The sequence below is a fragment of the Charadrius vociferus genome, unplaced genomic scaffold (genome assembly GCF_000708025.1).
Source record: "Charadrius vociferus isolate BGI_N301 unplaced genomic scaffold, ASM70802v2 scaffold163, whole genome shotgun sequence".
In the NCBI taxonomy this organism is placed as follows: domain Eukaryota; kingdom Metazoa; phylum Chordata; class Aves; order Charadriiformes; family Charadriidae; genus Charadrius; species Charadrius vociferus.
Window position 1 is genome coordinate 7,821,069 of NW_009648332.1, and position 14,684 is coordinate 7,835,752.

General features: G+C 52.8%; 1 protein-coding gene across 1 annotated transcript in view; it reads right to left on the reverse strand.

Annotated features, from left to right (window-relative positions):
• Positions 1–2,164: 2,164 nt before the first annotated feature.
• Positions 2,165–14,684, reverse strand: part of DMAP1 (DNA methyltransferase 1 associated protein 1) — a 33,468-nt gene continuing 20,948 nt past the window's right edge. The window contains exons 8-10 of the mRNA XM_009884861.1: positions 9,434–9,506; positions 7,269–7,552; positions 2,165–2,224 (exon numbers count right to left, since the gene is read on the reverse strand). Coding sequence (XP_009883163.1) covers positions 2,165–2,224; positions 7,269–7,552; positions 9,434–9,506 — 417 coding nt within the window. The remainder of the gene's footprint in view (positions 2,225–7,268; positions 7,553–9,433; positions 9,507–14,684) is intronic.

The window sequence follows — 14,684 nt, forward strand, 5'->3', positions numbered from 1 at the left end:
GGGAGCAGCCATGGGGCAGGCTGAGGGCGTGCGTTCCCCACCCCACCCCCGGTGTCACCCAGGCCCGGGGCCCTGCTGAATGGAGCCCTCGTCCGGGCGCTGACCTGCAGGGAGGCTGCAGCCCCGGGCCCGTGCGTGCATGGCCTGGAGCGAAGCCGGTGACGGCAGCCAGAAGGGCAATACAGGCACTGAACTTGGCGGTACATGACTGCATGGTGTGTGGTGTTCCAGTTAAACCAACCGATAATGCAAACCCAGCATTTTCATTGTCTAGTTATTCCAATCCTTGCTGTAAATGTGCCACATGAATAAAGTTTGGGGGTAAAGGAGCCCGGGCTGTGCCCATGCATGTGCGAGTGTCTGCGGGGAGGGCAGAGATGGGGGTGTGCCACCTGGGTACGTAGGAGCGGGGTCCCCCACCAGTGGGGCTGCCCTCACTGGGGTATGGCACCCCAGCATGTCCCTGCTCCCCAAAAAGGCAAACTTTTTTTTGGCTGTGAAAGGGAGGTCTGGGTTCCCTGCTGCTGGGAGCACTATCCCGCTCTCCAGCGTGGGCACCGCGGGTGGGCCCAGCAGTGTCACCCAGCCTCCTGCCCGGTGGAGGGTGACAGCCACCACCGTGTCCCACCAGCATATGTCATCCCACCTTGCAGCCCGGCGCGCTGTACCCGCACAGCCGCTACCGCGCTTAGAGCATCTCCACTACAGGCTGGAGCCAGCGTGGCTCTGCACGGGGACGCCCGCTCTGTCCCCAGCAGCAGAGCCAGTGTGAGCACAGCACCATCACGCACTGCACTGCACGAGCCGTGCAGGGAACACCACCACGTCCACGTGCCTAAGGGACCCCTGCCCAGTGCCACAGTGCCGCTGGGTGACAGGGATGCGGCCGTCCAGCTGGCATGGAGCGGGCAGCTCCCGGAGGGAAGGGGCAGCCCCAGCCCACTTGCTCCACGCAAAGGTCACGGGGTGTTTAATGGCTCCCTCTGTGCAGCCCCTGATCAGCTTTATTGACCTATTTTCGATGGAGTCGTCTAATTAGTTTTCTATGAAAACTAAGAACTTGGCCTTTGCCCTTTACTCCTGCAGGCGAGAATGTGACTCAGAGGACGTTGTCACGGCAGATCGATTGCCAGTTACACTTGAAAGGCAGTGCGGAGGGGACATGGAGTGGGCAGGCGGGCAGTGGCCCGGAGCAGGGCATGCAGCCGTGGCCACCCATTCCCATGGTGGCCACAGAGGTAGTACACGAAGCCAGACTCTCATCGCTGGCACCAGCAATGCTTCAGCCCTTCCAAGGCCCTACAAAACATGGGACACAGAGGCCCCTCTCACCACAGACTGAAGCCAGAGGTGTCCCCCTGCCCTGGGCCTGAAAGCAAGTGCTGGGGACAACAGGAGTGTTTCGTGGCAGGGGCAACCCCTCACCCAGGCGAGGCAGTGCTTGCAGGTGTGGGGCACGCAAGAGCTGTCGAAGAAGAGCAGCGAGAGCAGGGCCGGGCATATGGGATGCCGGAGGGAGCTCCACAGCCCAGCGCAAGCAGCGCTGCAGCAGCCCGGAGCAAGGCAGCAGGGGCTGCAGCATCCCCCGCTGCAGCCCCGTGACCGAGGTGGACAGGCTCAGGGAGAGCCACCGGCAGCCAGGGCTCCCAGTACAGCACCCAGCCTGCCCAGCGGGGAGGCAAGCTGGCTTGCACTGCCTCCTCCTGCTCCACACAGGCTCGCCGGGGCTAATGATGACTCTGCTCCGCTACAAGTGACGGGTTCTGTATTTACAGGGAAGCTCCAGAAAATCTGGCATGTGAAAAAAACAAAAAACAAAAAAAACCCCACCAGAACAAACCGCAACTAGCGATGGCAGCCATGGGACAGCCATGGACGGAGCAGCAGCCATTGGCAGAGCCCGGCACAGCCCCAGGGCCATCCTCCAGCACCGGCTGCAGGTGCCTGGAGGCTGCACCGCTCCGGAGGGCAGATGGAGCTTGGGCCATGATGCCAGGCAGGGGATGGCTCCCGCTGTTCTCTCAAGTGCTGCAGCATTTGCCCCAGCAAGGCCCCTGTCCTGCGCCATCGCTGCAGGCAGCCAGCTGTCCCTGGGGGCTCGGGGAGGGGACAGCAGTGACCCTGCACACAGCTCCGCACCTCCTCCTCGCCCAGCGCAGGGGGCTCACGGCATCTTTGCCTTCTTGATGGAGGAGGAGCTGGAGGCCGACTCCCTTCGCTTTCTCTGCTCCAAGAGGGAGACAGGAAACAAAAGAAAAACCAGGGTCAGGAGGTGGGAGCGCTCAGGTCACACGGAAAACACAACCACCTGTCCCGGAGCCGGCCACAGGGCTCCGGTGTGGGCTCCGGCATCACACCCAGCAGTGCCCAATGAGCTACGCTGCCATCCGCCCAGCTGAAGGCAGAGCCAGGCCCTTGCATGATGGGAGGGACAGAGGTAACACAGCAGTGCAGGGGATGTCACCTCCCTGACAGGGACAGGGGCTTTGGGATGATCATCTTTGCGGTGCAGGGTCTGGGAGTGGGCAGGAGAAAGGGGCTGAGCTCTGCAACAACCCAGCGGCCCCGGGAGCCCTGACCAAGCAAGCTGGCATGCAGTAAGCCCTAAGGCACAGGGCCTTGAGAGAGGGGCAGAGCAGCTCTGCACTACGGCCAGCTGTGCCGCAGATGCTCAGCGTGGGACAGAGCCTGGAAATACTCCTCCGCCATCCAGACCTGCCGTGAGGTGGCCCAGGAGCAGAGCAAGAGGCTGACAGAGAACCAGGGCTCCTCAAAAGCCCCACCTCTTTTCTGGGCAGCGCACACCGATACTCCTGAGTGAGACTGGCAGGCTCCGGTGAGCCTCACCCGTCACACACCAGGTTTCAGGGCTGAATCCGGCCGTCGGAAAGATGGGGCGATTCGCACCAAACGGGGACTGTGACCCTAGCCATGTTGCTGCATTGCAGTGAGACTTGGTGTCAGGTGATGCACAGATGCTACGGCCAAGAGCGCGGCGGGTTCAGCACCCAAAGCTGGGCTCTGTGCCCAGGCACGCCAGAGCCACCGGGTACCCCGTGGGCTGGGGGCCGCAGGGGCACGCAGCGCCAGAGCCCTGGGCTGCCACCACCCAGCGTGAGATCGGGTCCGCTTTGCGCAAAGCGCCGCAGACAGCAGCAGCAGAGGCTCTGCAGGACACGCTGCACAGGCACGGGGACTGCGGCCAGGTACCCACCGTGCCCAGCCTTGCAGCCATCCCCTGTCCCCAAGGGCCTGCAGAGCCACTGCCCCGGCCGGCAAGCACCCAGGGGATGGACACGGCAGTACTGACAAGCTCTCCGAAATGAGCCAGGCCTGCCCATCCCCGCTCCTCCGGCCCTGCCAGTCCCACAAGCGTGTGCTCCCGGCGGCAGCGTGCGTGGTGGGAGGCCCCGCTGCCTCCCCCGGTGGGAAGGCGGCCCCCAGTTCCCGCTGGGCGCTGGGCAGACGGCAAACAGAGCATGGAATTTGCACGGCTAAAAGTTAAATACAACACACACACAGATTTCGTCAGAGGCCCTGGCACGGCTGCCTTGGCGGGATCCGATTAACGGGGAAATAAAAGGGCCAGAGAACCCACACAGCAGTGTGAACAGATGCCCTATAAAAATCAAATACATGGTAATCAAGGGGACCGAAAGGTACATTTTAAAAAACAAAAACCCACCCTGGAAACAAAGGAGCTGGGCTTTGTGGCTTTCCTGGGAGGGCTGCGGAATTAATGGGGAAGAGCACATGTGTTTGATAATCTTTATATGGCAAAAGACCCATCTTTCAAATATGTCACAAATTCATATTAATCACCTTCCTATTGCCTTCTGTGGCGCAGCTATTCCAGTTGCCTTGGGCAAAATTGGGAACTGTCTGGTTAAAAAAAATGTTTTACATTATAATTTACAAGAGCCTACAAGTCTAGTTTCTTTTAATGGAAAGAACGATTAAAAAAAAAAGGAATATATATACACCCTGGTATATACACACTATATATATATTAAAATATATATATATATAAAAGACAGATATTGTAACTCCATCTGGAAAGAGAGAATGTTTGATCTTAACAATGTAACTTCTAGCTTTCAAACAGGCTCAGAAAACAAGAAGTCAGCAGGAGTTCAGATAAAGGAAGCTTAAAAGTCAAATAATTCTGACTCTGAACCCGAGACTTCTTAGACTCAAGGTCCTTTCCTTTACCCATTAATGGGCTGACTTGTGAGCTCAGGAACAAAGTGCTGCAATGTGAGGATTTCTGAGAGTCACTCATTACAGATCACTGAGTGGAGTCTGAGTTGCGGAAATCAAAGGATCTAATCTGGAGTAACTGGCTGAACTTCTGCTTGGAACTAATTTGTTCCGAGTTCGGCTCACCTTTCACCTCCCGAAGGCCCCAAGTAAAGTCCCTACCGGGGTCAGCGGCAGACAGCACTGGGGGGATCCCAGCTTGGCTTTAATGGTCAGCGATGGGCACTGCAGCCCCTAGGAGAGGGTGGACAGGCAGCCAGGGTAGGAGGGATGCGGTGGACATGGCATGGCAGAACAGTGCCCCCGAGACAGGCAGACACCTCTCCTAACCTGGGCTAAAATACCCTGCTGAGCTGTCCCCCATCCCCACCGCTGGCCAAGGGGGATGCGGGCAGCCAGCTGTTGCCACAACCAGTATCTCAGGACCCTGGTTAGCCTTCACACCGATTCCTGGAAAGGAATGCAGGCATGCCAGGCAGGGGCTCAGGAGTCAGGACTCCTAGTCCTATTCCTGGCTTTGCCACTCACTCCCTCCAACATCTGGAGCAAGGTATTTCTCTCCAGGGAAACAAACCTGGCTTCAGGGGAGCAGCTGGTTTGGAGGCTGAACTAATCCAGGCTTAATCCAACATGTGGAGTGCCACGGACGGGCAGTGCTAGACAGCACAAAGGGATTCTCCTACTCAGAGGAATCTGAAGCAGGGAGATTAAATGATTCCCCCAAGGGCCCCCAGCAGTTCAGTGGCAAAGCACACACTCGAACTCGGAAGTTCAGGGCTGGCGTGGCAGGGTTAAACCGCTGGAGCGGCCTCGGCGAGGGGAAGGGCAAGGTGTCATCCGCAAGCACCCACAGCCAGGGCTGCAGGACACGAGGGAGGAAAAGGCCACCGCAAAGCACCGCTGCGCTTGCTCTATGGAGAACTGCTTGTTTGCACTGCCATTTCTGCTACTCCCGCTGCAAACACCCCGGGGTGGGGGAAAAGCTCTGTGCCTGCAGAGACGGGCTGCTTTCCCAGCACCGTGTCCTGGGCCCACTGCCTCCCACGCTGTCCCCACCCCACCAGGGACCGGGACACCTCAGGGTTACTGCTGTGCAGGGTGGGGAGACATGCATGCACCCCACCAGCCGAACAGCCAGCGACTGCCCCAGCAACCCCCCTTCTCAGTGCTGACCCCAGCCCACTGAGCTTCCAGAGAGCGATTTTTAGCCACGACGCTGAGCGAGAGGCGCTGGGGCTGCTCCTGCTGGCTCTGGGCAGGGCAGGGCAGGGAGCATCACCAACATGGCCTCCGCTCAGCTCAGCCCATCCTTGGAAAAGCTGGTTGTGGGCCACAGGCTGCTGGTCTCTTCCACTGCCACATTGCCCAGCAGCACAGGAAAGGTTCAGGGCAAGCACAGCTCAGGTCCCCCCTGACTCTCCAAACACACCTGAGCGAGGCAGAACATGGTACAGCAGCCCCATTCCCCTCCTCTCCAAGATACCCCTCCAGCTGGGATGTAATTCCCCCCCCCCCCCCAAAAAGTCCAAAAAAAGGGCTGTGAATGTGCTTGACCTTTTGTCTTGGACTAATCTAATTGTGTCGTCTTTGTGTAATCAGCCGGTAAAGGTCAGTGCTGTATTTAACATGGGGGCCCTTTAGGTACTGAATTTGCCTTGCAGTGAATTAACTTGATTATATTTCTTTCAAATATGTCAGAGACCAGGTCAGTTTAACCCTCTCTGTGCCGCCTGGGCCCACCCCTTTGTTTCCAGGAGGTGGCACTGAGGAACAATGTGGTCAGAAACACATACGGACTCCCTCCTCATGCAGCCATGGCCACCACCACCACCACCACCATCACCCACCACCTCTCCCACCTTCCCAACAAGTAAAGTCTCAAGGGAGAGCAAATGTGTTGTGAATCAGCCCGAAAAGTTTGCAAACCGGGACACTCCGGACCGCAGGGAGGGGTGAGATTTCAGATTGAAGGCAGTAGGGAAAAGAAAATTCAGAAGACTCCTTTACAAAAATGAACCTGTCTCAGCGGAACGCTTCCTTAAGACTCCATATTGTCACAATCAAATAGGACATTACTCAAGTCCAGATTAACGTGTCGCCTCTGCCGTTGACAGACAAGGTGTTCTCAATATCCTGCAATACATTATACATTTCAGAAAGTAAAGGTCTGTGCTGCTAGCAGGGGCAGTATGTCTGAGGCGTCGGGGATGCCACTGTGCGGAGACGGGCAGCTTTTATCAGACAGTTCAGCTCAGCTGTGCCAGGGGACTGCACAGAAGGGAAAGCAACCTCAGCTGATCCCCAGGCATACCCTTGGCCCGGAGGCAGTAGTGAGGGGCTGGGCATCCCGCCCTCACGGAGGCCAGGAGGAGAGGCTGGTGACTCGCATCCTGCAGAAGTACACGCACAGGACATTGTCACAGGGTTCGCAGTGGAAGAACCCCCAGGTCTAGCTTTCCTTTCTCGGCACTGGAAGTAGGGTATAAAAACACCCCTTTGCTCTTCAAACACCCCTCTCCTTCCCAAGCCTCCTGCCCCAGGCAGGGCTACTGCTTGACTCCAGGGACTCGGGCAGGTCACGGCTCATCATCTCAAGACTGCTTTCCCCACTGGCTTCCCTCTGCTGAGCAACCCTTAGGGGGCTGTGTCTAGAAGGAAAATGCCTCAGGCCTGCAGCTGTACTGGCATCACTGTTGCTGCCATAGTGCAAGCTCTCGTCACCCAAAGCTTTGCTGCTTTGGCCCATGGTGGCACCCACGTCAAGCCATCTGCCTGCATGCAGGATGTACAAAGCCCTGCTGACCCCACCTATAGCACCAAGAACACTGTCCAGCACAGGAGACGAGCCCAGAGAGCAGCACTGGGACTTGGGGGGAAACAGGCGTGCTGTGCTCCCTTGGACGCGCACGCCTGGAGGGAGAGCAGGGCAGCATCCCCAGCGCTCGTCAGGGCATCTGCGTCGGAGACCTGAGTGCTCCCTGTTCTGCCCCCCCAACCTTCCTTCTCACCGAGTTGGGGGTCAGTGGTGCTCCTACTACATCAATGATCTGGTCCTTGGCATCTCCCTTGCTCTCCTCGATGCCGAGCCCTGCCTGGCCATCTGGATGGGCACCTTCCGCACTGAGGGGGCCAATACTACCAGCTTTGGCCAGGGCCTCATAGCGGTGCCGTAACATCTGCAGCTCATATTCACAGTTGGCAAAGGCTTGCTTCAGCTCGTACAGCAGCACCAGGTCACTCCGCAGCTCGTTGAACATCTGCACGATCTCCTCTGTGGGCATAGGGTTGAGATCTAGGGAGAAAAAGGGGTTCTGTTATACATCCAGACCTGCAACCCTACAATGGAAGATCCCTAGAAAGGTCCTGGCTGCCCATTCACTCCCACAAACATATGCCAGGAGCCACACTCACATCACATGGATCATTAGCAAGCGGCACCCCTAAGGGTTGGAGACCTGAATTTCCAGGCTGTCCTTTGGCTCTGGCCACGAACTAAGGGTGAACCTGCAAAGTCCAGGACTCAGCAAGTGAAGGATGATGGAAGACACAGATCAGACCAGTCAACTAAACCTGGCTACCCACCAGATCATATGAAGGGAGCTCAGTCTTGGGAAGAAGTCCTTACCACACACTGCTGCAGAGGTCAGAAGAGCTCCTGCTGTGCCCTACACCTTCACCAACAAGGGGTGGACAGGGTGAGCTCCCTTGTCTCTCTTGTTGCCTGTCCCAGGGTAGGACTGAGGCAGAGAATTGCTCTGCTGCTGTGTTACAGATGTGTTTTAATGCAGACCTGAACTGCTTGTAGCAGGGGCTGGCAGATCACCTCCCCACACCATGCATTCTGCTGCAGCCCATCACACGCACACAGACCAAGGAAGAGCCGCATGTTCTGGAGAAGAAAAGGATGAAGCTCTGTGCGTTTGCCCTGCTATACAACAGCAGCCCCCTGTCTGCAGGGCTGTCCACATGACCCCTTCCTGCTAGCACTGTGTTCATCCACACAAAGCCCAGGTGCATTTCTGCACTCTAAGGCACAGCAGGGCTGGAGCACCAGGAAGCCCTCAAGATATGTGTGTTTTGTAAGGCAGGAGTGGGGAGTCAGGAACCCCTCGTTACCCTCATGGAAAGTGAGCTTTAAGAAGCACTCACATCCTTGCCCAAGGCTTCCCTAGCAAGCAAAGATGGTAACTCCCTTAGTTTTAAAGCAGAAAGGTGAAACCACCCCGGTTGAGCGGCTTTCACCAGCCACAGGAGGCCTTCAGAACTGCACACAGTCTCTGAGACAACGAACCAAGTCGTAAGCTAGTTGGCCCAAAAAACTAACAAGAGTTAACAGAAGTCAGTGCTGTGAGCAGGCTCCGTAATCTCTTGTAAATCACCAATAAGGCTTTTTTTTCTTCTTCTTTTTTCCTTTTTCTATTTTTAAAAATTCCCCCCAGCCACAGTGGGGGGAAAGGGGATCATCAGGTGTCTAATCAAGGGGCACTGCATGCTGAGACCTGTAGTACCGGCAAACTGTACCCGCTGCATGGAGGGCAGCAGCTAGCCATGGGCTGCACTTCTTCCCCTCTAGCTACGAGCGGGTATTGTACATGTTAAGTGAACCCTTCTTTCTGCTGCTAAGACACTGGAGTTCAAGAGTGAGGGATGTGTGTTTACTCGCCTTTCAGCAGAGATGCTCCAGATTTTCACACAGCATGCAACCTATAAAGGGGGGATGAACAGTCCCAGACGCATTTTGGACTTGCCACCGTGAGCAGTAAATTAAGAGGAAACGAAGCTTGAAAGCAAGACAGGGCAGCCCTGAACAATGCGCATGCCGTGGTCACTAACACACTTAGAAGTACCTCTCCCGGCAAGGCTGAGATTTGCCTTCCTAATACTGTGGTGCCTCTCTTGATGTTTAAAAAGGCCCAAACAAGAGAGAAACAAAGGCTCTTTTAAAACATTTTTCTACTGGGAGGAAAAAAAAAAAAAACCCTGTGCATCTTGTTCTGGCTTTTACCCTCTCTCTTTCTTTTTTTTTTTTTTAAACACATAAAATATTTTAAAAACCATTCACATACTGTTATTCAAGAAACTGGCTGTATTACTAGGGGAAAAAATAGCCCATCTCGAGAACAAAGGCTAGCTCTGTGTGTCTCTTTCTCTCTCGCGTGCCCCCTTTACTCACCTACTCCGAGTTCCATCAGCATCTGCTCCAGGGCTTTAATCTTCTTCTGTCCCACCGAGCTTGGCAGTTTCATCTGGAACACAAAGGTAACAGAGCCACACAGCTCAGAGATAGCCCTCACTCACAGCCGTCTAGTTCAAAAGGCAAGAGAGCTTTTCTTTTTATAGTGCAGGGGGAACAAAAAAAGAAAGGGAGAGAAAGGAAAATCAAGTGGTAAGAGAGGGAGACAGGGGCTGAAAGTTTTCAGACTAGGTCCGAGGGCAGGTATTGAAAAGCCCGGTCGTGAGGGCTTTTATTTTCTCTCTCGTGTGTGTGCAAGACACGCTGTTTTACAGTTTCCATGTGTCACTGAATTAACAACAAAAGTTCTTCTTGGCTTCAAACCCTCTCCCGCGGTGCCCAGCCCATCAAAGGGCTCATTTACACAGCGGCTAATGTGCAACGCTGCCCTACTTTATTCGCTTTAGCCGGCCTGATTAGACTCATGCGCTAACAGACTCACTTCTCCTTTTACCTGCTGAGCCCCAGACCTGTGGGATTCATTTACAGAGCGGGCTTTACAACAAAGGGGAGAGACAGAGAGAGCACAGTTACTTGACTGGCGGAAGTGTGAACACACATTTACATCGGAGCTAAGGGGCTAGGTGAGAGAGGAAGCATCAGATGTGAGCTATGAAAGGGAATCGGAGCTGGCCAGGAGAGGAAGAATGCATACACTTAGCAGGGTCCTTCCTCTGCATTCATTTGGGCTCTAGCAGGAGTGCTAGCTGCTCAGACCAAGCATTTATTAGATTACAAGCAGCACAAACCCAGCTGGCACAATATGGCAAGGAGAACAGGTTTCCAAGCCCTGCGGATATATCCAAGAACGAATGAAAGCACATTCCTTCCTCAGCAATGCTAGAAAACAGACCAGGAAAGAAATGATTCTCAACACCGTTGCGTCAAACGCCTTACTGCACACAGTCATAGGCTGTCCCTCCATATCCAACCCTGGGAAGGTGAGCTCACGCCTCTACTCAGGGATCACCATCACCAGCCCAAGCTGCCCAGCAGGCCACTGAATAGCCGAGAGGTGAGAGCATCCCGCAGCCATCCTGCACACCGCTTACTGATCAGTGGCCCCAACCTCAGCCAAACCAGCCACGAGCCTGCAACGCTGGGCTGGGAATGACCTGAAGGAAGAGCCATTCTTCACTCCACCTTAAAACTGGCCTCTGAGTTGAGCTCACTGGAGGGTCCCACGGTCACCTTACTTCCCGCAAGCCACAGGCTGAAGTTTCCCAAAACAGGCAGCCCAATGTCACTCTCCCAAATCAGGCCCGTCTTTTCCACAGTGTTCACTGCCCTAACACCAAAATGACAACAACAGACACCATCTGGAACTTCTTAGTTCCTCTGAAGGCAGGAGCACTGCAGGCACATACCCAAATGCTGGAAGTACTAACCTTAACTCAGCTATGGCTGAATATGTCCCATTAGCAGCTCCACAGGACCTGCAGGGAAAACCTGCCTTCTCCACACCATTTCAGCCAAGAAAACAGAGTACAGACACCACAGAGCACCCCAGGGGAACCGGCCTTTCACACTATACGCTAAGAAGCACAATTAAGACTCCAGCAAAGGACCACAAGGACTATTAGGGGAGGATTTCTAAGAAACCAACCTGATCCCGAGGATCCAAAAGAAGAAAAATGAAAGCTCGCCCTCGTGCAAACAGCCAGCACTGGTAGGGACTAGAGGACACTTCTGTCCTTTTTTATACCCTAAAGGTCTTTGGCTTAGCACTGGGGTTTCTGTATAGCAGTGAATTTCGTATTTCAGAGACTGAATCTTTACAGTTGATCACAAAATGATTGTTTTAGCAGAAGAAAGGCTGCCAAAGGTATCAGGTATTTGTATTTCAGTCAAGTCTTTGGTCCAGAGTCTTAACTTGAGCAGAACCTTACTAAAATAGGGTTTGCCAGGAGCTCTGCTGCACAGACTACCTGCACAGACTCTGCTGAAAAGCAGCAGGACAGTGTAAAGCTGTAAGATAAGGAAGCGCAGAGCACTATGACAGGAGATGGTTCTGTTTATTTGGTGGGTGCCATGCTGCAGCTAGCAGCAGGATGCCAAGGAAGGAAAGGTCACTTGACACAGCTTAGCAGGAGACAGAATGGTTAGCCTGGAGCATCAGGAAGACATTCCTGAGAGCAAGAGGCCTTGGTCCAGAGAACTGTTCTGCCCCATGAGGAATCCCACAGAACATTTAAGACAGGCAACGTACCCAGCTCTGCCTCAGCTGGGGGAGGTATGGGCTGACCTAGTCAGACTGTGCTACCCTTAACTTGTATGACACAAAGAGTTAAGAGAGTCCTACGTGTCCTCATTGGAAGAGCTCTGGACACACAATACTTGTGTGATTATCTGAGCCCTGAGACTCTGTCTTCACCCCTGCCCCAACACCAACATCACAGTCTTTCTAGCTAAAGGCAGGATTCCCTTCTGTTAAACAGCAGCTGGCAAAAGCATGCGGGACTTCACGCCAGCTTCAGGAACAAAGGACAAGAAATAGGAAATGTTCATGCTTGGCTAGGCTAGGTGGACAGACAGGAGGTCTTGGTTTGTTGGTTAGAGGACGAGCACAAGCTTTTCTCCTGGGAGGCTTCCATTAGCTCAAGGAACTACTGGCAACACAAACGATTAACCTGGCAAAGCCTTCAACTGTGATGTTGTGCATGTCCTGCTCACGTCTCGCAGGAGTCTGGTCAATGAATACCAAGCCAAGGTCTTCACTGACACTCCTGAAGATTAGAGGATAGAGCAGGGAGAGGCAGGAAAAATTAGTTTAACTTCAAAGAAAGGAACACTAGAGATGCTCAGGAGGAGTGGGGCTGTGATTTTAGTTTAAAAACACATCAATTAAGCTTCCTTTTAATTCAGGCAGGAGGATCTGGCCTGCAAACAGGAAGGCTTCATTGGTTTCTCAAAGCAAGAGTATATTTTAATTTTACCATCATTAAGAAAATGTTATGATTTATGTGGCTGCTGTCGGACTAATATCTTTAGAATTTAGCTGGCTAAGCCAATTCATCTCTAAGACTGATGAAGGCTGATTGCTCTCTATGCAAAATGTATTAAAACTAAATGAGCAGTCTATTAGTCAAATGCTGCTGATAATCTGTTAGCCAGGGTCCGTTAGCTGGGCTGCCTTGTTGCAGGAGAGAAGCTTTCATACTCTGTATGGCTCTGATAAGCCCAAGCTTACTTCAGCAAGCCCTTCTTTGTTTTGGTCTTTTAAGTATACGTCCAGAGATGCACCAGAGTGATGGAAGTGGTGTATCACCTACCCTTGTTCCCGAGGAATGAGGCAATCCACAGGAACCACAGGTCCCAGCCAACGGCACAGAGAGCAGCTCTCTGGCTTGAGATGTGTGTGCTGGGAAATGTGGTTTCTGCAGGCTGTATCTCTGCGTTAATGAAAACGCCACTCAGAGCAATCTCATTGCTTACACCACAGCTCCTGGGATGTTCTTGGTGGTGTCATGGATCGAGTCCTCTGCAGGGGCTGAGGAAAATTATGTTCCTCGGAGAACTCCAGCGAGCAACCACAGCTTCCGAGGTGATTGCCATTTGCCCTTTTCTTTCCTTCCTTATACTAGACTATTATTGTTATTTATTATCTTTAAAGTCCCCATATAATAATAATACCTGGGAAACAGATTGCTCCAGTCAGAAAACTGATTAGCCGGGATTTTTGAGGTTACTATATTTTGGATGCTCTTCTCCTTTGACAGCCTCTCCCTACAGCCCTCTTTGCAGCACCAGCCTGCGCTTATAATTACACCAACGTCGCTCTTGATTTAAGGACTGTAATCCTTTGTCCTTGCTATAAACAACCTGCGTTAAACACATGAACTGTGTGTACCAAGAGAAAAATAAATAAAGAGCTACAGAAAATTGTGTGAATCAACACCGCGAAGCCACAGTGCCAGAGCCTACCTATGCAGAGAGAAGCCTTGCCTGATCCTGGGATGCACAGCCTCTGCTGGCACGCACTTGGCCTGTGAGGCACAGAATACACCGGTACTGACCCGGTCTGCTCTCCCCTGAAGGAGGAAGGCATTTCTCGGGAACTGGGGCATGCAGCTTAAATAGATGAACACAGCATCCACCGCACTTTCATGGCAGGGGTCGAGAGACTGGGGGGTGGTCCTGAACAGTTCCATTTCTATAGAGGGTCTCACCGCAGAGTACCCTTGAGGTTTTGAATGATACAGGATTTTTATTTAATGTTCAAGACATTCTGCCAACAAAACCCTGCTAATTCACACTAATGACTAGGAGACCTACTGCAAATTAATTGCTAATTGGCAAAATTCATTAAATGAACAAACATGATAAGAAATAACTGAAGAGATAGCCTCCCCAAACAGACTTTGTTCATTTATTTTTGTGCGCCATTCAGTTTTTGTGATTTATGCTAATACTGTTAAGCATAGTTGTAAATATATTTGAGTATATTTTAGAAGAGTGATGAAGTCTAAGTAATAGTAGAGCTTGCAGTGCAGTCCCCTGGTACGTCTTACAGCATCACCACCTGGCAGGTAGAGACTGTTGTGGGGATCTGCACTAGGAACGGAAGAGGTTTGCAGGATCTACACATAGATTCAGCTAGGTCCTGTGTGAGATTGTATCTATGTGGTCATCTTAAATGTCCTCCTCTAAATTTATCACTTTCTTCATAAATGCTCTATTTCTGGTACTCACAGCTTCCAAAAAAAAAAAAAAAAATCCCACTTCTGTGCTGAAACCTTTAGTTTGGTTTATCACTGTCATGATTTAGCCCCAGCCAGGACTGGGCAACTAGGACCGTGCAGCTGCTTGCTCACTCCCCCCACAGCAGGGTAGGGAGAAGAGGGAGAAAAGGAGGGGAAAGAGGAAAAAACTCATGGGTTGAGTTAAAGACAGTTTAATAGAACAGTAATGGAAGAGGGAAAAAAGTAATAAAAGAATATACAAAATAAAGTGATACAACACAAGTCGCTCTCACCCCCCGATGATAGGTTGCCCAGCCCACCCCGAGCAGCGATCGTGGATTTCTGCCCCATAGCCAACCCCCCTTTATATACTGAGCATGACATCTATGGTATGGAATACTCCTTCGGCCAGCTTGTCCTGTCCATGCTCCCTCTCAGCTTCTATGGGAAGCTGAAAAAGTCCCTGGCTAACAGTAAGCAACAACTAAAACAGTGTGTTATCAACATTC